The sequence below is a fragment of the Ipomoea nil genome, unplaced genomic scaffold (genome assembly GCF_001879475.1).
Source record: "Ipomoea nil cultivar Tokyo-kokei standard unplaced genomic scaffold, Asagao_1.1 scaffold0188, whole genome shotgun sequence".
NCBI classification, from domain to species: Eukaryota; Viridiplantae; Streptophyta; class Magnoliopsida; order Solanales; family Convolvulaceae; genus Ipomoea; species Ipomoea nil.
In genome coordinates, this window is record NW_017616616.1 from 3,508,947 (window position 1) to 3,529,539 (window position 20,593).

Below are 20,593 nucleotides of genomic sequence, written 5' to 3' on the forward strand. Positions count from 1 at the left end.
GATGGTTTCACATCCCCATGAGGAAACCATTATATATATATTGGCGTTGTTGCATGCCTTAGGTTTACATCTATCATTGTGTCTTGGGTAGTAGATTCTATTATTCTAAGCAAGATCAAGCCCAATAGATTATAGGTTGGCAAATTATCCTCTGGACTACGGTCCCAATGTATTATGATCCAGGCATCAAAACAATGCCATTTTCTTTTAATGAAAAGAAACCGCACTCGTTTTGCACTGTTCCGTAAAAAGTAACTCTTTTTGTATAACATGTTCAGTTTCATTTTATATATACACTGCAGCTTCATTTCAACACAACTACAGTTTTATTTCAATATAACTACAATTTCAACATTATAAACTCAAATATGTGAAACTGTTATTCAGTTTTATTTTATATACACTCGTACTATAGTTTCATTACAACACAACTACATTATCATTTCGATATAATTACAGTTTCATTAGACAATATATATTCAAATATGTGTTGTTACTCAGTTTTATTTCAACACAACTATAGTTTCATTTCAATATAACTACAATTTCATTCGACACTATACACTCAAATATGTGGAACTGTTATTCAATTTTATTTTATATATACACTCGTAATATAGTTTCATTACAACACAACTACATTATCATTTCGATATAACTTCATTGGACAATATACACTCAAATATGTGAAACTGTTATTCAGTTTCATTTTATATACACTGTAGTTTCATTTCAACACAACTACAGTTTCATTTCAATTCAATTACATTTTCATTTGATAATATAAAAATAATATGTGAGGCAGTTTCATTTTAGATACAATGTTGTTTCATTTTGTAATTAACATCAAAAATACGAGTTCCATTAAGCTATAACGGCAACCGTTTCATTACTTAAAGAAATGACACCGTTTTTGGACCATGGTCCACAATATAATTACTCGTTGCAAGGATACAAAATTGAACCCATTCAATGTGACGGGCTCGTGATTTTGAACATCGGTGCTATGTATATTTTCTTGATATGATAACATTAGGACCGGTCCTGGTCATGTCTGGCCAGGGCGACCGCACATGGCCCCCAATTTTTGGGGCCCAATTTTTTAAAAAAATATTATAGATATAATCTAAAAAAAAAAATTTATGCTTATAATTATTATTTTTTGAATTCATAGATTAGCCTTAATTGTAATTTAAAGTAAAATTTTAGAATGAATTGACATCGAAATTTTGATAAATAATTTTGTATTTAAATATAAACGAAAAATGACACTTTTTAGGGGGTGTATTCAATCAAAACTTTTAAAGACTTTCAAAGACTTAACGACTTTAATGTCATGTTTGATTCATGGAATAGGCCAGGAATGGAATAACATTCCTTGGAATAGACCTATTATTCCATCGTTTGGTTGGATCATTTTGTCATGGGAATAACATGTCTAAGAATGAGTTATTACCTTCGCAAGGGGAATAGCCAGGGAGGCCTTGGTATTAGCTATTCTCATGCCCTTGGGAATAGCTTTTATATCACAAATACCAAAAATACCCTTTGCACATTATATAATATTTATATTTATTTAATAAATATAATGTATTATATAAATGTATATATTTAATTAATTATAATTTTTATCCACCAAGTCTACTTGCGGGTCTTAAAAAGTTAGTAGAAATAATCATGAAATGTGTCAAATAATTTACGAGTTTTCTTTTGATCCTCCGCCAGTCCCTAGCAAGAATTGCCAGCCTGTAGCAAAGCATCCATAATTACTAGGATATATGCACAGAATTTTGTTTCTTAGGGACAAAAGACTACATAGTTTTTTTTATTTATTAGGAAGGGTGAGACCCATAGAAAACAAAGCAAAATCAGAGAGAAAAGGCTCAGTATGTCATTCGGTGGTGAGATCAAAATGTGCACTCCAGGAGGGAAATTTCTAGTGGTGAGATCAAAATGTGCACTCCAGGAGGGAAATTTCTAGAGTAAAACGCGAGGCGATCCGCTGTAGTATTCTGTTCTCTTGCTACTTGTAGGCGGCGGAGTTCTTTCTTATTACAGGCTTCGAGGATGTTATGGGCTGGAATACGAGGGGGGCTGCTCCCTTTTAAGTAGTGATGACGCTTGAGGAATCACTTTCTATGATCAGATTATTGCATCTCTTGGCTACTGCTAGCTGGATTCCCTTTAGCAGCTTCAAAGGGTGTACAATTACCTATATTGTAGACAAAGCCACTGCACCACTTGCCTAAGCTATCCCGAATTAGGCCGTCGCAGCTAGCTTTACTTGAGTTGCCCAGGACTGATCCATCCACATTTAGTTTGAAGAAATTAACCTGCAACGAATGATAAATATTATATTATTGTCTAAGGAGTAGAGGTTGTGATAAGTGACAACTAATTTTACTGACATTGTCGCACTTATCATCTAAAAATTTTAGTATTATAATATAGCAAAAGGAGGGATTTTTTTTTTTTTTAATTTGGACTAAAACTGTAATTACAGTGTTACAACAAATATGCAAATAACTATGATGCAAGAACCAAGTGGCTTGTAGTCCACTGGTATTCGGTTGGCCCCTTATGTGGGATGTTTTAGGTTCGAGCTTTGGTGAAGGCGTAGATAGAGGTAATCACAATGTTACAACGTTGTGGTTATGAAGGAATATGGAGTGGAGAAATCATGGGTTAGTGAGTTTAACATCTCTACCATCTATGTAGTGATTATATAAACGCCGCATTATACTCTTCCAAATGCAATGCCAAAGTGCTCATGATATGCAGGAACATTTCGTCCTCCTGGGAAATATTAGTTCATGATTTGAAAAATAACACCCTCAAGCCTACTTTCTTCACAGAATCATCAGTATATTGGGGCTTTATTGGTATATGTTCCTATGTTCAGAGTACTGTTTCTCCACGTGAATTTATTTGGAGATATAATGATGATCAGCACAACCCCCCAGCCCAGAATGATGATGCTTTGTTGAGGTTTATTTTGGGAAGGTTTAATATCTGATCAAATTTAGTAGCCTGCCATGAAAATTTAGTAGAAATAATCACGAAGATATAATCTAGGTGTTTCAACTTTAGCGATCGAACCTTGCACTATTTTTTTATCTTTTATTTTTTACTTTTTGAGTAGGTAAATTTTGTTGGAATTTTTAGCTAAAAATGACATTTTGAGTGATTATTTTGTGGTACAAATATATGTGGGTCCACTTCCGATTTGGGTCGGGTCAAAGTGGATTCGGGTTCTTCGTAGTGAGACGAAGAATTTAATATAATGTACGCTCAAAATGAGTAATAGGTGAATGAGAAATTGATTCTCAAGTGAACCTATTTGAGAGGAGTCAAATCTTTAAGCTTATGTTGTTGGTTCGTGCCAATATAGGCATGATGATGTAGCTTAATTTGTAAGCTAATTAAGCTTAAAAGATGATTAAGCTTAATTAGGGAAGATTGGGATTTGAAGTCTCGTGCTTTAAGAATTAAAAGCTCAATTTGGAGCTTTGGTTTCTGTAAAGCACGAAACTTTGTTTTGGCACCTTTCGTGCTATGCTTTCATGCCTGGACGAAAGTGCATGCAAATTGAAAGCTTAATTTTAAGCTTTAGTTTCATGCTGAAAGTTGGAGTTGTGAGCTCTTTCGTGCTCTTCTTTCGTGAGCTACTTTCGTGCTGCACCGTTTCGGTGCGTGTGGACCACTCGGGTGTGGTTTCCAGTCCCAATTCGTTAACCTTTCGGGTTCGTACGGACTCCTCGGTCACTCAGATATTTTGAAACGAGTCGTTGTGATCGGTACGAATTAATCGCATATTAAGTTCGTGACCGTTGGAATTATTACGATAATAATTACGACCGTTTCAAACGTTATTATCCAATTATTAAATCTTGGATTTATGTGGGTTAATGGTCATTATAATGCTACTTAATTCCCCATTTCCCTACATATAGTTGTTATGTTGGCAGAATGATTTCACACACCATTTTGAAACTCATAAACCAAACTACTACTTTTCTCTCTACTCTCCTTGATTTCAAAAGAGAAAATTTGTTTGTCAACATAATTCCGTAAAACATCGGAGTGCTCAACTTGTGTTCTAGTTCGCCGGGCTTTGGGTTGGAGTGCTCGAACGCCAAAGTCGTAGTCCGTTTTATCCTGGGAGACTGACGCCACAACGATCCTAGCACCCTCGGGAGGTGGCGAATCGGTTTTAAGGAGAGTGTGTGTACACACAACTCGGGCTTCCTCTGCTTCTTCCTGTTTCTTCGCGTTGGGTTGAAACCTCAGGTTAGAAACCCGTTCTTGCTTTTATTTTGTTCTTGGTTTCGGACCAAGTGGTTGGATTAATCTCGGATAAATTAAATCCTTGTACTAGTTTCGTACTAGTTGTGGAGGGATTAATTTCGTGAAAATTAAGTCCCGTGTACTAGTTTCGTACTAGTTGTGGTGGGATTATTTTGATAAAATAAATCCCTATTTGGTTAATATATATATTGTATATATATGTAATTTTGGTTTCGTACCAAAATTGGTTGGAATTAATTTTCTATAAATTAAATTCCATTTTTTGGGACAAATATATATTTTATATATATATTTTGTGTATCGATTTATTCACCAATTTCCAACAAATTTTCCTAGAGTCAAGCTAAATAAGTTTAAGTTGCCAACTTCTCTTGTTGGGAGGAATTTGTAACCCTGAAATTGCTAAGTATAAATATATTATATTATTGTCTTAGAACTAAAGAGTAAAGATTGTGATGTAAAAGATAATAACAGACATTGCTTGTTTAAATCATATATACCTTAATTATGATGTAAACCTTCTATAAAAGGTGAAATTATTTCTTCATCTCAAGCTAACCGTAACCAAAGAGGCTGGAATGCTAGATAGTGGAAGGGTGGGAGGATCATTGCTCTTTAATTTTAGTGTCCAAAAATAAATTTATTTTTAAATTTCGTAGAATCAACAATAGAAATTTATTTTTATATTAGAATTAATGATAGGAAATTTATTTACATTTTTAATGTTAATTCGAAGGTTTCAGCGGTACACTATGTTATCATTAGTAATCCTATTAATAATGAGATAGTTTTATTTATATATATATATATATATATATATATATATATATATATATATATATATATATTGAATCCGGTGCACCTCCTATTTAGGTGTGTTTGTGAGTTTTAATCTAGGTCCTTCGTTATCAACGTTTAACGGTACGGATGATGTATTTTTGGCAGCCGTGTGTTTCTCTTTTTTATTAAGTGGGAGGGTATTGTTGTCTTTTGCGATGGGGTCCATTTATGTCAAGTCCTTGATTCGCGTGTGTGTGGTGTCGTGTCACGAGTTAAATTAGGAGTCTTGTCCGTTTCTCTCACTTTGCCGTCGATTCAAAGGGGTAGCTTCATCGTGAAGGGTCATCCTCATTCGCGTAGACAAGGGGTTTTCTCGCAGGTTCATCTCCATTCGCGGCGGGTGTGCAGTGCTTGTACCGATGTTGGTCATGGCAGGGTCGAGGTCGAGGAGTTCTAAGCGGCGTATATATATATCATATGAAAACACCTGCTTAGGTGAGAACGTGAGAACAAATCGTGTGCATCCATTTAATATTTTTTAATGGTCTAAATTAAATTAAGTGTGTGCGAACGCGCATTAAATGTGTGCAAACGCGATTAAGTGTGTTTGCACATATTTAATGCGCGTTCGCACACACTTAATCTAATCTATATCATTAAAAAATATTAGATGGATGCACATGATGTGTTCTCATGTTCTCACCTAAGCATATGTTCTCACGGGAACCTTATCATATATATATATAATAATTAAGTAATAAATATATTTAGGAAAGTAGATATATTTTGTTAATTAGAAATAAAAAAGTTTTTTTAAAAATTACAAGTCTTAGATATTTTACAAAAAGGACCCAGTTAATATTAATTTTATTTTTAATGATGTGTCATCTCCTTCGTTGTATAGCATTTATACACCGACCATAATTAAATATTTCATTTTTTTTTAATCGTTAAAATAGCATTGTTAACGAGAGGTTCATTGACACTAAACATATCACTCATATATAATTCAAGAATTAAAGCTGTAATTTGACAACCTGCCATATATAAAATTCTATGATTAATTTTAAAAAGAAATAAAATCGGAAATTTTATTTATTTTTAAAATATGTGAAGAACTTTTAGGGGGGTGTATTCAATCAAGACTTTTAAAGAGTTTCAAAGACTTTTAAAGTGATGGATTTTAAATGACTTTTGTAGAGATTTTGTAGACTTTCATAGAATCTTTTAAACTTTCATCAACTTTGTAAGAATCTTTAAAAATCCATAGGACAAATATATATAAACTTTTAAATTTTGTTCATATTAAAAAGTCTACAAAAGTCATTAAAACTCTAAATTGAATACACCCTTACAAACATTTCATAACTTTTATTAATACATTATTTATAATTTTCTTACAAAAATATATTTTTATAAACCATAAATAAACTATTGTATTGCAAAAAAAAATATTGATTGTCACAAAAATAAAATGAAAAATTACAAATTAAAATATTCATCTTGTTAGTACAATTATCTTTGATTGGAATTGATTTCACCTTGTTGGGTATCTCTCCACATATCCAAAGCTATTTTAGCCCTCCATTCATTGGCTAATTAATGAACATACAATAACATAAAATTATGTTAATTATATAAAACGAATTTGTAAAAATTTGAGTATATTAATTCTATTGGTTGCAACAAAAATTTATAGAAGATTTCTGATGGAAACAACAACAAGATTTAAATATATTAAAATCTGCTGCAAACAGCAGCTAGCTGCGAACAGCAGGCTTGCTGTTCGCTGCTGCGAACAGCAAGCTTGCAGTTCACAACAACAAATTAAAACAAAATTGCATAAATAAATAAAAAATTATAAAGTATAGTTTTATGAAAAGTTTGAAACGTACCGTAAATTTTGGTAGAAATTGATAAAAAATTTATCTAGTTGAGATAGAGATAAAAGTCTATAGAGAAAATTGAAAAGTTTGGGGTGGGAGGATCGAATTTCATCTATTTATATTAATGAAGAAAAAGTCCACAGAAATCTTATTCTGATAGAGTCTATGAAAGTGGATAAATATTTGAATACCAGTAGACTTTTACAGACTCTATAAAAGTCTGAAACGAATACTAGTATAATTTTAAAGACTTTTGAAAAGTCTGAATCGAATAGACTTTTAAAGAGTTTTTAAAAATCTAAATTGAATACCCCAAATTTTGAAAGTCATTAAAAGTCTTTAAACTCTTTAAAAAGTATGAATTGAATACACCCCCTTAGTCCATGACCCTATAAAAAGAGTCTTCACAAACACTACTTCAATCTTCATCATCAGCTTCAATTCTTATTCGCAATTTCGCACGACATGGAAGCTTCGTCTCCATCGTCAAACATACCCAATGAGATTATTCGAATTATACTTTTGCAGTTGCCGGTGAAGTCTATCATTCAGTTCCAATGCGCATGTAAACTGTGGCGTTCGATGATCCAAGATTCGGATTTCAAGTTGTCGTATGGTGGTCCAGGACGATTGTTCATCCTTTCGCTCGAATACGAACGCCGGGGTTCCCAAAATTCCAAACAACTGGTCGTTAGATTCACTACAAGACATGACGATGATCTTCGTCTTGAAAGGCAAAAATGGCCGTTGGGAGAGGCTGCGGATTATCCATTGATTCGTGGGAGCAACCAATACCATGTTACAGCTTTGTGTTCTTGCAATGGGTTTGTGCTTCTGGCGGCGGCTGAGAGAGATATCTTGTTGTGGAACCCGCTCACCAGGTGTTTGACGAAAGTCCTCGAGTCCCCATATCCCGGGATAAAAAATTCGGGTGTCCTTGCAGGGCTATGCTACAACTCCCGCACTAGAGATTACAAGGTCGTCCTATTGCTTCTCCACTTAATGGATTATGACAATCCCTGGTGTGTCATCTTTGCCAACCTCACACACAAAAACTGGCGATCAGTGCGGTTCCCTTATTGCTTTGATTCTATCCGAGGCGGTGTTAATTTTCGCGATACATTTCACTGGTGGGTAAGTGACGTCCCAGATCCCTATTGGTATAGGGGTTACTCGTCGAGAGCCAATAAGAATAGGATCATATATTTTGATCCTATGCGTGATGAATTCAGAATCTTGCCCACCCCTTCCGAACAGAGAGAAAACAACTCGATAGTCGGGTTAGGGGTTATAGATGACTGTTTATCCATGGCATGCATTCCTCATCACAATGAGGCAAAAACAAACACGTTGCAAGTATTGATTATGAAGGAATATGGCATAGAAGAATCATGGATGACTGCGTTTGATATCCAAATGCCTCAACTTTCTTATGGGAACCATGGCTTAACATTCTACTCTCAGCCAAATAATACAGAACAAGTATTATTCATGCGTAGGGGTTCAAATCGGCATCACGTATATGTTTATGATCGAGAAAAAGATGAACGGAAGGAAGTGCTGATGGACTTTCTAAAGCAGAGCACAGGTCTTGGGAACTTTGCTAGTATGTTTTTCTATGTTGAGAATTTTAATTGCTTAGCCCTTCAGCCACATGATTATTCAGTTAGTTGAAACTATTTTTATAGGGTCACGGATTAAATTTTTTTTTCACATATTTTAAAAATAAAATAAAATTTGCTACCTTTTTATTATTTTTTTAAAAATTAATAATATCATTTTATATTAGGTTGTCAAATTAAGCTTTAGCTCCTCAATTAATAATGTAAATGTGAGCAAAAATACATAATTGAGCCCATCATATGGCGAAGCAAAACTCTGCACATAGGAACATAGAGCAATAGGGCCCTCATAACTACATTCTCGCAAAAGATAGTTGAGTGTGTTACTCTTCAAATCATAAACTACTACTCTCACATTATAGTTGAGTATAATGTGATAGATGTTACGATAATCCAAATTGAAGAATTAACTATGATTCCCAATCCAACAATTATATTACTCTTTTTTTCCCATTCGGTGGTGGACAGCTCTTTGAATTCATCGCTCTCAGCATCAAAATAAATTATGGTTTCGCATCTCCATGAGGAAACCATTCGAGAAGAAATCACCCTCCAATGGAGTGTGTTGCGAAAGTTAACACCGTCCAGTGAAGTGCACGTGGTAAGGAAACACCGTCTCGCTATCATCACAGCTTTTACCTCCAACTTCAAAACAATCTTGCGAATGATCTCGATTGGTATGTGATGAACTACCTCTATGTTCGATCGATATGATGTATGTATACGCTATGGTGAATTGAATTGAGATAGAAGCAGCTAGCGGAGAGGAGAGGCTGCGACATATCGTTTTTAGGGTGAATTATATATATTGGCGTTGTTGCATGCCTTAGGTTTACATCTATCATTGTGTCTTGGGTAGTAGATTCTATTATTCTAAGCAAGATCAAGCGGAATAGATTATAGGTTGGCATATTATCCTTTGGACTACGGTCCATAATGTATTATGGTTCAGACATTAAAACAGTGTCATTTTCTTTTAATGAAAAGAAACAGTACTTGTTCTGCACTGTTTCACAAAAAATAACTCTGTTTGTATAACATGTTCAGTTTCATTTCAAAACAACTACAATTTTATTTCAATACATTCGACATTATACACTCAAATATGTTAAACTGTTATTCAGTTTTATTTTATATACACTCGTACTATAGTATCATTACAACACGACTACATTATCATTTCCATATAACTACAGTTTCATTGGACAATATATACTCAAATATGTGAAACTCTTATTCAGTTTCATTTTATATACACTGCAGTTTCATTTCAACACAACTATAGTTTCATTTCGATATAACTACAATTTCATTCGACACTATACACTCAAATATGTGGAACTGTTATTCAGTTTTATTTTATATACACTCGTACTATAGTATCATTACAACACAACTACATTATCATTTCGATATAACTACAGTTTCATTGGACAATATACACTCAAATATGTGAAACTGTTATTCAGTTTCATTTTATATACACTGCAGTTTCATTTCAACACAACTACAGTTTCATTTCAATTCAATTACATTTTCATTTGATAATATAAAAATAATATGTGAGGCTTTTTCATTTTAGATACAATGTAGTTTCATTTTGTAATTAACATAAAAAATACACGCTCCGTTAAGCTATAACGGCAACCCTTTTTTTACTTAAAGAAACGACACCGTTTTTGGACCATGGTGCACGATATAATTACTCGTTGCAAGGATACAGAATTGAACCCATTCAATGTGACGGGCTAGTGATTTTGAACATCCGTGCTATATATATTTTCTTGATATGATAACATTAGGACCGGTCCTGGTCATGTCTGGCCAGGGCGATCGCACAGGGCCCCAATTTTTTTAAAAAATATTATAGATATAATCTAAAAAAAATTATGCTTATAATTATTATTTTTTTGAATTCATAGATTAGTCTTAATTGTAGTTGAAAGTAAAATTTTAGAATGAATTGACATCGAAATTTTGGTAAATAATTTTGTATTTAAATATAAACAAAAAATGGCACTTTTAGAGGGTGTATTCAATCAAAACTTTTAAAGACTTTCACAGCACATTTGGTTTACGGAATAAATTTTGAGGTAATAGAAATGCTATTTCATAAGGAATGGAATATGCAAGGAATAGAATAGAAATTGTATTCTATCGTTTGGTTCGCGGAAGGAATAGATTTAGGAATTATATTACAGTGTTTGGTTGATTTAAGGAATATAAATGAAATATGTTTTAAAAGACATAAATACCCTTATAAAAATATGTGGTGGTGGCGGTGGTGGTGGTGGTGGCTGCGGTGGTGGTGGTGGTGGCAGTGGTGGGGGCGACGGTGGTGGTAGTGACGGTGACGGTTGTGACAGTGGTGGTGGGGGCGGCGAAAGTTGTGGCGGTGGTGGTGGTGGTGGTGGCGGCGGTGGTGCTGCTGGGTGGTGGTTCTGGTGGTGGTGGCGGCGACGGCGATGGTGGTGGCGGTGGCGGTGGTGGTGGTGGCGGTGGTGGTGGGGGCGGCGACGGTTGTGGCGATGGTGGTGGTGGTGGCGGCGGCGATGGTGGTGGTGGTGGTGGCGGAGGCGGTGGTGATTGTGGTGGTGGCGGAGGCGGTGGTGATTGTGGTGGTGGCGACGACGGTGGTGAAATAGGATAAATTTATATATAGGGTAAAAAAAATTAAGTTAAAGAAAGGGGTAAAAAAGTAAATATATTCTAAAATCTATTCCTGAGCGTTCAGTAATCAATAGTTATGCTGTGCAACCGAATGTACCATGCGCATGGTGCATACGGTTCAAAACGACGTCGTTTTAATTAAAAACGCGCGTCCCACTTAAAAAAAAAAATTCAGGTTCGACTCTCAGCAATAGCATTATTGTGGATATATAGTTATGAAATTGTGGTTATATAGTTATGAATTTATGGATATTTAGTTCATTCATTGTGGATATTTAGTTCAATCATATATTGTGGATATTTAGTTCATTCATTGTGAATTTTTACTTCATTCATTCATTCATTGTGGATTTTTACTTCATTCATTCACTGTGGATATATAGTTATGAAATTGTGGATATATAGTTATGAAATTGTGGTTATATAGTTATGAATTTCTGGATATTTAGTTCATTCATTGTGGATATTTAGTTCATTCATTGTGGATATTTAGTTCAATCATATATTGTGAATATTTAGTTCATTCATTGTGGATTTTTACTTCATTCATTCATTCATTGTGGATTTTTACTTCATTCATTCATTGTGGATTTTTACTTCATTCATTCACTGTGGATATATAGTTATGAAATTGTGGATATATAGTTATGAAATTGTGGTTATATAGTTATGAATTTGTGGATATATAAAAATGCTATTGCCGGGAATCGAACCTGATTTCTTCTTTAAGTGGGACGCGCGTTTTTTTAACCAAAACGGCACCGTTTTGCAACCGTATGCACCTTGCAAGGTGCATTCGGTTGCACAGCATAATTTGCGTTCAGTAATAGGCTAATACCAGGGGGGGCCTAGTAATAGATATTACCTTATTTGAGGTAATAGGCTATTACCAGGAATATTATTCCTGGTAATAGAAATGGTTACCAAACAAAGGAATAGGCCTATTACTGGGAATGCTATGCCATTCCCGGCCTATTCCGTGAACCAAACGGGCCATCAAGGACTTAAAGACTTTAAAAGTTAAGTCAGTTTAGACTTTTAGAGCATCCACATTAGTTGGGGAGATTTGGGAGATAATGTAAGAGTGATTAGGAAAGAGAATGTGGGAGGAGAGAGAAAAAAAAAAAAAAGAAAAAAAATAACAAAACAAAAATTGAAAAAAATAATAATAAAAACCTGCCGCGTTAGGCGCGCTGTCAGCGCGCCTGACGCGCTACAATGGCGCGTGCATTGCACGCGCCCGTGTAGACATTGGCTGTGCGCAAACGCGCACAGCCAGTGTTGTTTTTTATTTTTCTTTTTTCTTTTTTTCTGACATTATCCTTGAATTTGCTGAACAAATATTTTCACAAATAACCCCACCCCACATTTGTTATTATCCTCACTCAAGATAATTCATCTGACAATATCTCCATAATATCTACTGATGTGAATGCTCTTAAAGACTCTTGCAACGAGAGGTTGCTTTTATAACTTTTATAATTGTGATGTATAACTTTTTTTTAATCACAGATAATATGATAATTGTAACAATTTGTAATTAAGTAATTGTGTCAACGCCTCAACCTTGTCAATAACAACCTAATCCAAGCCGAATCAGGAGAATTTTTTCTCCTTGTCAATAACAACCTAATCCAAGCCGAATCAGGAGAATTTTTCTATATATATATATATATATATATTGATTCAATTCCAAGCGGAAAACGGGTGAACCCTACCTAATCTGAATATATTTCCGATCCTCTTGATCAACTAGGTAGCTTCATTCATTCATTCTCATCAATATTATTATTGGATCAGCATGGAAGTTTCAGCCGCAAAAAAAGCTCGATCGCCGCGGCACATACCAATTGAGATTGTTCGCAATATACTTTTGAAATTAGAGATGAAAGCTATGATCCGATGTGAATGCGTCTGCAAAGAATGGCGGTCCACAATAGAAGACCCCGATTTCAAGCTCTCCTACCGCGGAGGACGGCGAGTGGTTGTGGCGGCGGCGTCCGATAGCGGCTTAGCCTTTACATCCATATCAACCGACAATATCCGCATCAAAACCCTACTCCAGCGGCGGGGGATAAGAGAGGGCGGTTGGTGGTCCGGCGTTTGGTGTTCTTGCAACGGGCTCGTGCTCTTCTCCGTGGGGAAACATATTCTGTTGTGGAATCCCTCCACTCGCTGCTGCACAAAAGTGCTTGAGCTTCCACGATTGAAGCCTTCTATGTGGCATCGTCATAATGTGGTCTCAGCCTGGGGGCTATGTTATGTCCCGTCCACCGGAGATTACAAGGCTGTTTTGTTACTCGACCCCGAGGAAACTGTTCTCGTTGCAAGCCTCAAGAACAAAGTGTGGCGGAAAGTGTTATTTCCTTACGAGGTAGAGTCCGTTAGAGACGGCGGGGTTAACTTTCACAACACACTCCATTGGAGGGTAGCTCAATCCGCTACGGATTGGTATTCCTCACTGAGATGCAAAAAGGTGGTTTATTTCGATGCGGAGAGCGATGAATTCAAAGAGCTGCCCACCCCCAGTTTTCCGGCGGGGGAAAGTTGTTCAATTCTTGGGTTGGGAATCATAGACCACGGCCGCCATCTCTGCATAGCTCGCGAGAAGAGGAAGAAAACGGGAGAGCTTGAAGTGTTGGTTATGAAGGAATATGGAGTGAAGAATTCATGGATGACTCAGTTTGTGATCTCTGCCTCTCAGTTAAGATCTGGTTTTCTTCGTGACTTTACATTCTACACTTCCAGAAACAATACACGAGCGCTGATTGGGAGCTGTTTGTATGGTTGGTGGGGAGCATTAGTTTATCATTTCAAGCTGGAGAATTTCTTAGAAGCAGAATCAGGACTTAGAAACCATACCGCTATGTGTTCCTATGTTCAGAGTTTTGTTTCGCCACATGAGTTTATTTGGAGAGATGATGATGATCAGGACAAATATGATAAGATGTTGACATTTATTTTAGAAAGGTTTAATATCTGATAACATTTTAAAATATTTTAAGTTTGTAATATTATGTATGAGCTAGTTTCAACATTATGTCTTTTGAAAAATTATTTTTTGAAGTTTACCCCTACCTATCTTAAAAAGTTAGTATAAATAATTATGAAATGTGTCAAAAATTAAAGCATGTGATCCATCACAACTAAAAGCCTAAGCTGATTGTTGGATTCGAACTCATGACCTTTGGTCTGGCTATTAAAACATGTACTCCATCACAAAAGCCTAAGCTAATTATTGAATTGCACATTAATGACTATATGCTCAACATCAAATACTAAATGATTTATGCACAGGATAGAGATCGCCTTTTGAACTACATAATTGGCCGAAACTGCTATGGTAAATAATCAAATTTGTAATCTTATAATTAACAAATAATGTATTATATTATTGTCAAAAGAGTATATCAGAGGTTGTGACGAGTGAGAACCTTTACTTACATTGTCACACTTGATCCTCTAATAATTTGAGTATTGTAATATAGCAAAAGGAGGGATGTTTTTTTTAGGACTAAAAATGTAATTATAGTGTTACAACAAAGGTGCAAATAACTATGATGCATGAAAAAGAAGGATATTTTCCCTGACTACAAAGGTAATCACAGTGTTACAACAAAGTCGTAGTGGTGGCGATATGATGTTACAAAGAGATGAATTAATCTACATTTCTGAATCTCTCAACGAAACAAAACATTGTTGTTAGACGACGAAACATTAGTGTTCCTTATCTTACATATAACCCGAGGTTCTTGTAATTGTTCAACATATGCACAACTCCAGTGACAAACAGTTGTACCTCATATTTGATTAGTCAAATCGCGATTTGGGCGTGTGGAGGATCAAAAGTTCATTCATGGCAGGTGACCTTCATTACTGCTCACTAGAATTCCTGGGCGTCCAAGTCAGGCTGGGTTGGATATTCAAGCCCATGAAGGGCAGGTATCCGTCTTAAATCTTCTACCGAGTAGCGTGGGATGAACCAATACCGCCTGTCCATTCCAAACACCTGTGATACAAGAAAACAGATCAGTGATCATATCAAGAAAATACACATGTAAATAATGCGTCCAAGTTGTGACAAGCAGGCTCAGTCAAGGGGGTCCAACAATAGAAAACACTAAAATGGTTATTTTTGGTAAGTGGGAGACTGGTGTAAGAATTGTCAGTCAATTATCAATTAATAATTGAAATAACCAAAAAAAAAAAAATAATAATAATAATAATAAGATATCATTACTAACCAGAGAACCAAAATAACCAATATTTTTTAAACTCAATAAGTGATCATTGCACATTCCCTAAGTTCAAGTGCCCACTAAACTCCCAACCACCAAGATGGACCCAACTGAAATAACCGAATTTTTAAAAACTTAATACCCAATAACCAAAACTTCTGGTTGGTTCAGTTATTAGTCCTCGGTTATGTGGTCAGCAGCTTTTTGCTCACCGCTAGGTAGGGGGCCTTCTTGGTGATAGCTGACATTATGGCTACTTTTAAATGCTAAAAACTTCATCTCATACTTTCATATAGCTTCCTTTACAAGTTCTCTCAAACCTAGCCCAAAATTGGAAGTTATCTACAAATATACAGACCTGCTCAGCTATAGCTTACCTCTAATTACATACAAACAGACTTGGTTAGTTGTCATCAACATATTTCTTAAAACAAGACAGGAACTGATAGAAGGCTTCTAAAGACTAAAGAGCCGATAGTAATTGCATGTCTTTTTTTTAAGTCAGCTCACCTGTTCAAAATTTCTCTTTCGACCAAGGTCATAGCGCCACTTTGGAGTTGTCTTCTTTTCGTATGCCTGAAAGCAAGACAAATGATATCCACATAATCTCAGCATTAAAGCTAACATTGCCATTTTTGTCAACCTAACATTTAACATCAATTCTCAACAGCCAGTCAGCCATATATTCCTTTCTGTAAACTTTAAAGTATTACAAGAATGGTGAAGACTGAAGAATGTAGGGTAATGAGTGGTTTCAAGTTTCAACTTAGGCATATAGATTATATAGACAAAAAGAATGAAATCTACAGAAAATTTTTATAGGTAAAAAAGATTACCTCAATAGTAGTGGTATTCCCCGAGACCAATGACATGTGCAAAATCAGAAATCCAAGAACACTCAAAGCAAAAGCAAGATTCAACACTGTTATCACATAAGAAAAGTTAATATTTACTTCAAAGAAAGTAGGATGGGAGGCAAGAAAGTTCAAAAAATAAGGCTCCCCACAGCTTACCAAAAGCAAGAAAAGTCGTTGCTAGAGTTCCTGGAGTACCAGGTATCTCTCCATCAGTGAAGAACGCAATGAAGTCTGGCAGTAATGATAATGTCACAAGGGTTGTCTCAAGAAATGTGTAAAACTGCATAAAAGGATATAATAAGCTTTGTCAGGGATGACTATTGTCAGTAAAAAAATTTAAATACTGATAAACAAAACAAGGGCTCTCAGTAGATTTATGTTTAAATCAATGACAAAAATGACTTAACAAATCAGTAATAGCTTAATGTATATTTAGTCAGCATTGCTGATGTTTGAAACCTATTTTCCAATTCATATCTTTTCCATTCTGGTAAGTGGTCATGTAAGAAGAGATATTGGCTATGAGCTAATGTATACCAGCAAAAAAAATTAACAAGAAGACCAATAAAGTTAAAGCGAATATTTTGAAACAATCTATCATTCACGACTATATTCCAAATTAAGAAACTAATAGATTTGGTGAATGCATAGCAAAACATACAATATCAGCTATAAAATAATATAAGCTCTCACAAGGTTCACTCTTTTCTTACCACCTTGACATAGTGACTCTTTTAAAACATTTATGCTGTGTGCAATGAAAGATAATACTCTCCACAAAGAAAATGTATCAATGACTCAATGTATTATCACTAGCCAATGTATGGATGGCTCAGATATTCACAAGTCCATGAAAACATATCTATAATCTTCATGTCATATCACTTTCCACCATAGATACACCTTATCAATACACCCGGCTTTGAAACACCAAATATCTTAACAGAATGATGTCAAAAGGAATAACAGTATGACTCGATAAGCATCAAAACGGATAATTTCTTTGTGTTGACCTGTTCAGCTTTACCTCTATAAGTTTTATGCAGGGCAACTGTTTTAATTATTTGGGAAAACTAAGAGAGAGAGAGAGAAGAAAAATGATTATCCAGTCAAATAAACTATAGTACATTTACTGTCAGTAGAGATGGCAAGGAGAAACCTAATAATATACTTTACTTAATTTATAAGTCAGGAATGCATACTACATTCTATTTCCCACAGCACCTATATTATTCTATATCAAATTCAACCAGATGGTGTAATCAAACATATACATTCATATTAAATGCTCTGTATCTAGAGGAGAAAAACAGTGAAGCATGTTGCACATGAGAATATTAAAAAAGGAGAGTAAGACTTGTAACCTAGATATAAGAAATTTATAGAGTTAAACAGTTAAACCTATACAGCGAAATGAGAAAATCCATCTTGAGTATTATCATAACCCACAACCAAAATACCATACCAGGAAGAGAAGGAAATACTTGTAGTTCAAAGCACCAACGCAATTCACGACCCACACACAATGATGATCCATTTTTAACACACACCGTCCACCTATTATATGTAAACAATCAGAACAAAATTGTCAACGAACTGATGAGAAAAATAAAATCATACATTGAGAAGATGTGCATAATAAGGAACTCACAAACAGAACAGTGATGGCATCTAGGTGGCTTCATCTGGTTGCACTTCCTACAAAACCGGATTCTTGACCGTGGCAGATCTGCTGGAGAACTGCCAAATTCTGATGCAGTCAAGGGATCAGTGTCCCCCCTTTCTTCATCCAATGCTGGCCTCCAATTGGGCGGCACAATACCCGGATCCGTAAAAACAACGGAAAAGTAACTCCATAATAGCATCACCAGCTGTAGTAATTGCAGAACAGCTTCTTAGTTTCATATACCTTTGAAGCATCCACAGTCACACTCTTCATAGCATTTTAAAAACAAAAAATATACATATACTTCCTTAAATTTCAGGTTCTTGATTATCATCAAGGTGAATTTACAGGGCCAAAAGCTCAACAGCAACAAAAAAATAATCTAATACAGTTCTCATAGAGGTTGTTGTTTTCTTTGCACAGCTTAATATCCCTCAATCACTCGACAAAATGTACAAGTTCAATTTAAAGTTAAGTAACATATATCTCTAAAATCAAACAATCTTAGCAAGCAAAGCCAGTAATGGTCTAAATTTCCTGTCTAATCTTCACTGAGCTAGCTTTTCAGACTTAGATTATGGGAAACATCATTCTAAACCCTCTCTAGTAGCTTTATTTCACCAGAAAATTTTCAAAGCGACTAAGTATTTACTTCAACACACAGCTTATTTCGCGAGCTGATAAAAATGAGTGAATTACGGATAAACTAGTTGCGTGACTTACCAAACAATGAAACAGCGCGATCACGAACAGAGCTACGAGTGTATCGAAAACACCGACGCCACCGCCACCGCCGGCGAGGATCGGCCCGTAATTGGTGAGGACAACGACATAATAAGTGACACCGACAACGCCGAGGACCAACAGGATCATGATCGAGCCCAGCCCACGGAGGGCGGTACAGAACTTGAAGACGTTCCAAGCCATCACAGCTCCAGATCTATACATAATCAATAAATCTGTACAAAATTCAAAACAAATTCTCCGAAAATAAGATTTATTCCAGTATATTTTTGTTTTCCTTCGAATTATCCGATTGTTTTTTGGGTTTTTTCTTTGTTCCTACAAAAACTTGTGTTAGGGTTTATGGATTCCAGATGGTAGACAATATGGAATCCACCGGTAAACGGAGTGAAAAATGGAGGAGAAAGAGAGAAATGGCGCCGCTGCTTTTCTATGTTGACGTTAATCGTGATGCAAGGTCGAAGCTCGCCGTTTGGGGTTAAAATTGGAAATTCAGCTTATATCGTATGCGGAGTAGTTGTAGTTTATTTCAATTTTCAAGTAAACTCGTCAGTCTTTGCTCAATTATTATACGCCAATCACGGTTCACATTACAAGATGGATCACTAAAATACAAATTTATTTTTAATATATTTAAAAAAAATTAAAAATAAAAATCGATGAAATGATTAAACATTCATTACCGTTAAACATAAAAACAACTTTCGTAGTAATGCTAAAGAAAACTTGATTCGCAGAATGTTCACAAATTTGAAGTTGGATTATTTTAAGGAACTTAAAATTTCTTTAATGATTTAATCTGACGGAGGTAGCACTATCTGAATAAATTAAATATATTAAAATTTTATTTTTATTTACTATAAGTTTATTTTTTGAAGATACATTTTTAGTAAATTAAATTTGAATTTTAATATACTAGAGTTAAATATTTGGTTAATTATGCATTATTTGATGTGGAAGATTTGGTAAGAGAAGAAGAGTTGCTGCGTAGGACTTCCATTATTTTCTTTTCCTTTTTTTTTTCTTGAAAGCAAAGTTTGACCTTCTAGATACTCAATTGACTTAATTTATGATTTTAAACCCTACTTACAAAGTCGTTGTATTATATTGTTTTGTACAAATTAATCTTTTTATCCTAATTTTGATTAATTTAATTTTAATGCTTCATTAAATAAAAAGTGAATAAACAAATCTATATGGTTCAATTAAGTCTAAATTGACATATTTATCACGTTAAATTTATACGGTATTGACACTTGTTTTTTTTTTTGTTTTTTTAAACAAATTTTGTTATTTATTAAAAATTACAAATATTATTTATTAAAAAAATTGAGGCAATATATGTAGTAACATTTACGCCACTAATAATTATTTAAGAGTGACATTGATAATTGAGAGCATAAAATATAGCATTCTCAATAGTGTGAAGTTTTTGAAAAAAAATTTCAAGTGTGACTAGGAAAGAGAATATGAGAGGGGAAGGAAAAAAAAAAAAAAAAACTAATATTTGAAAGTAAAATTTAAAAAAATAACACAGTAGGGCGTGTAGTACACGCGCCCTACTGGGCCCCCAAAGTGAAACTAATGCGAGATGGGATGAGCAATTTTTGTTTTAGTGGACCCACATATTATTAAAATAAAAAAAATAATAAAAAAATAAAAAACCTAACTCCTCCTTCCTGCAACACCCCCACCCCCACCTTTTCTCGTAATCACAAGCGTAGACAACGATGTCCAGAAGCTCCTCTGATGCGTCAATGGCTTCAAGTTTATCCTCAAAGAATTCCCGAAAATCAAGACAGAAAACGAAATCGTCAAGCAG

The 20,593-nt window shown here is 34.9% G+C and overlaps 3 protein-coding genes across 3 annotated transcripts; 2 read left to right on the forward strand and 1 right to left on the reverse strand.

Moving 5' to 3' along the window:
- Positions 1 to 7,439: 7,439 nt before the first annotated feature.
- LOC109186731 (F-box/kelch-repeat protein At3g23880-like) lies at positions 7,440 to 8,648 on the forward strand. The gene has a single exon (XM_019336847.1). It carries the CDS (start codon positions 7,440 to 7,442, stop codon positions 8,646 to 8,648), a length of 1,209 nt encoding a protein of 402 aa, XP_019192392.1.
- Positions 8,649 to 13,067: 4,419 nt separating this feature from the next.
- LOC109186740 (F-box/kelch-repeat protein At3g23880-like) lies at positions 13,068 to 14,249 on the forward strand. The gene has a single exon (XM_019336859.1). The coding sequence runs from the start codon at positions 13,068 to 13,070 to the stop codon at positions 14,247 to 14,249; it is 1,182 nt and encodes a 393-aa protein (XP_019192404.1).
- Positions 14,250 to 14,751: 502 nt separating this feature from the next.
- LOC109183696 (probable protein S-acyltransferase 14) lies at positions 14,752 to 19,266 on the reverse strand. Its single transcript, XM_019333758.1, has 7 exons — positions 18,751 to 19,266; positions 18,013 to 18,232; positions 17,827 to 17,918; positions 16,518 to 16,641; positions 16,341 to 16,426; positions 16,015 to 16,080; positions 14,752 to 15,275 (listed from the first exon to the last, which is right to left on the reverse strand). The coding sequence occupies exons 1-7, from the start codon at positions 18,973 to 18,975 to the stop codon at positions 15,150 to 15,152; spliced, it is 939 nt and encodes a 312-aa protein (XP_019189303.1). The 5' UTR covers positions 18,976 to 19,266; the 3' UTR covers positions 14,752 to 15,149.
- Positions 19,267 to 20,593: the final 1,327 nt, after the last annotated feature.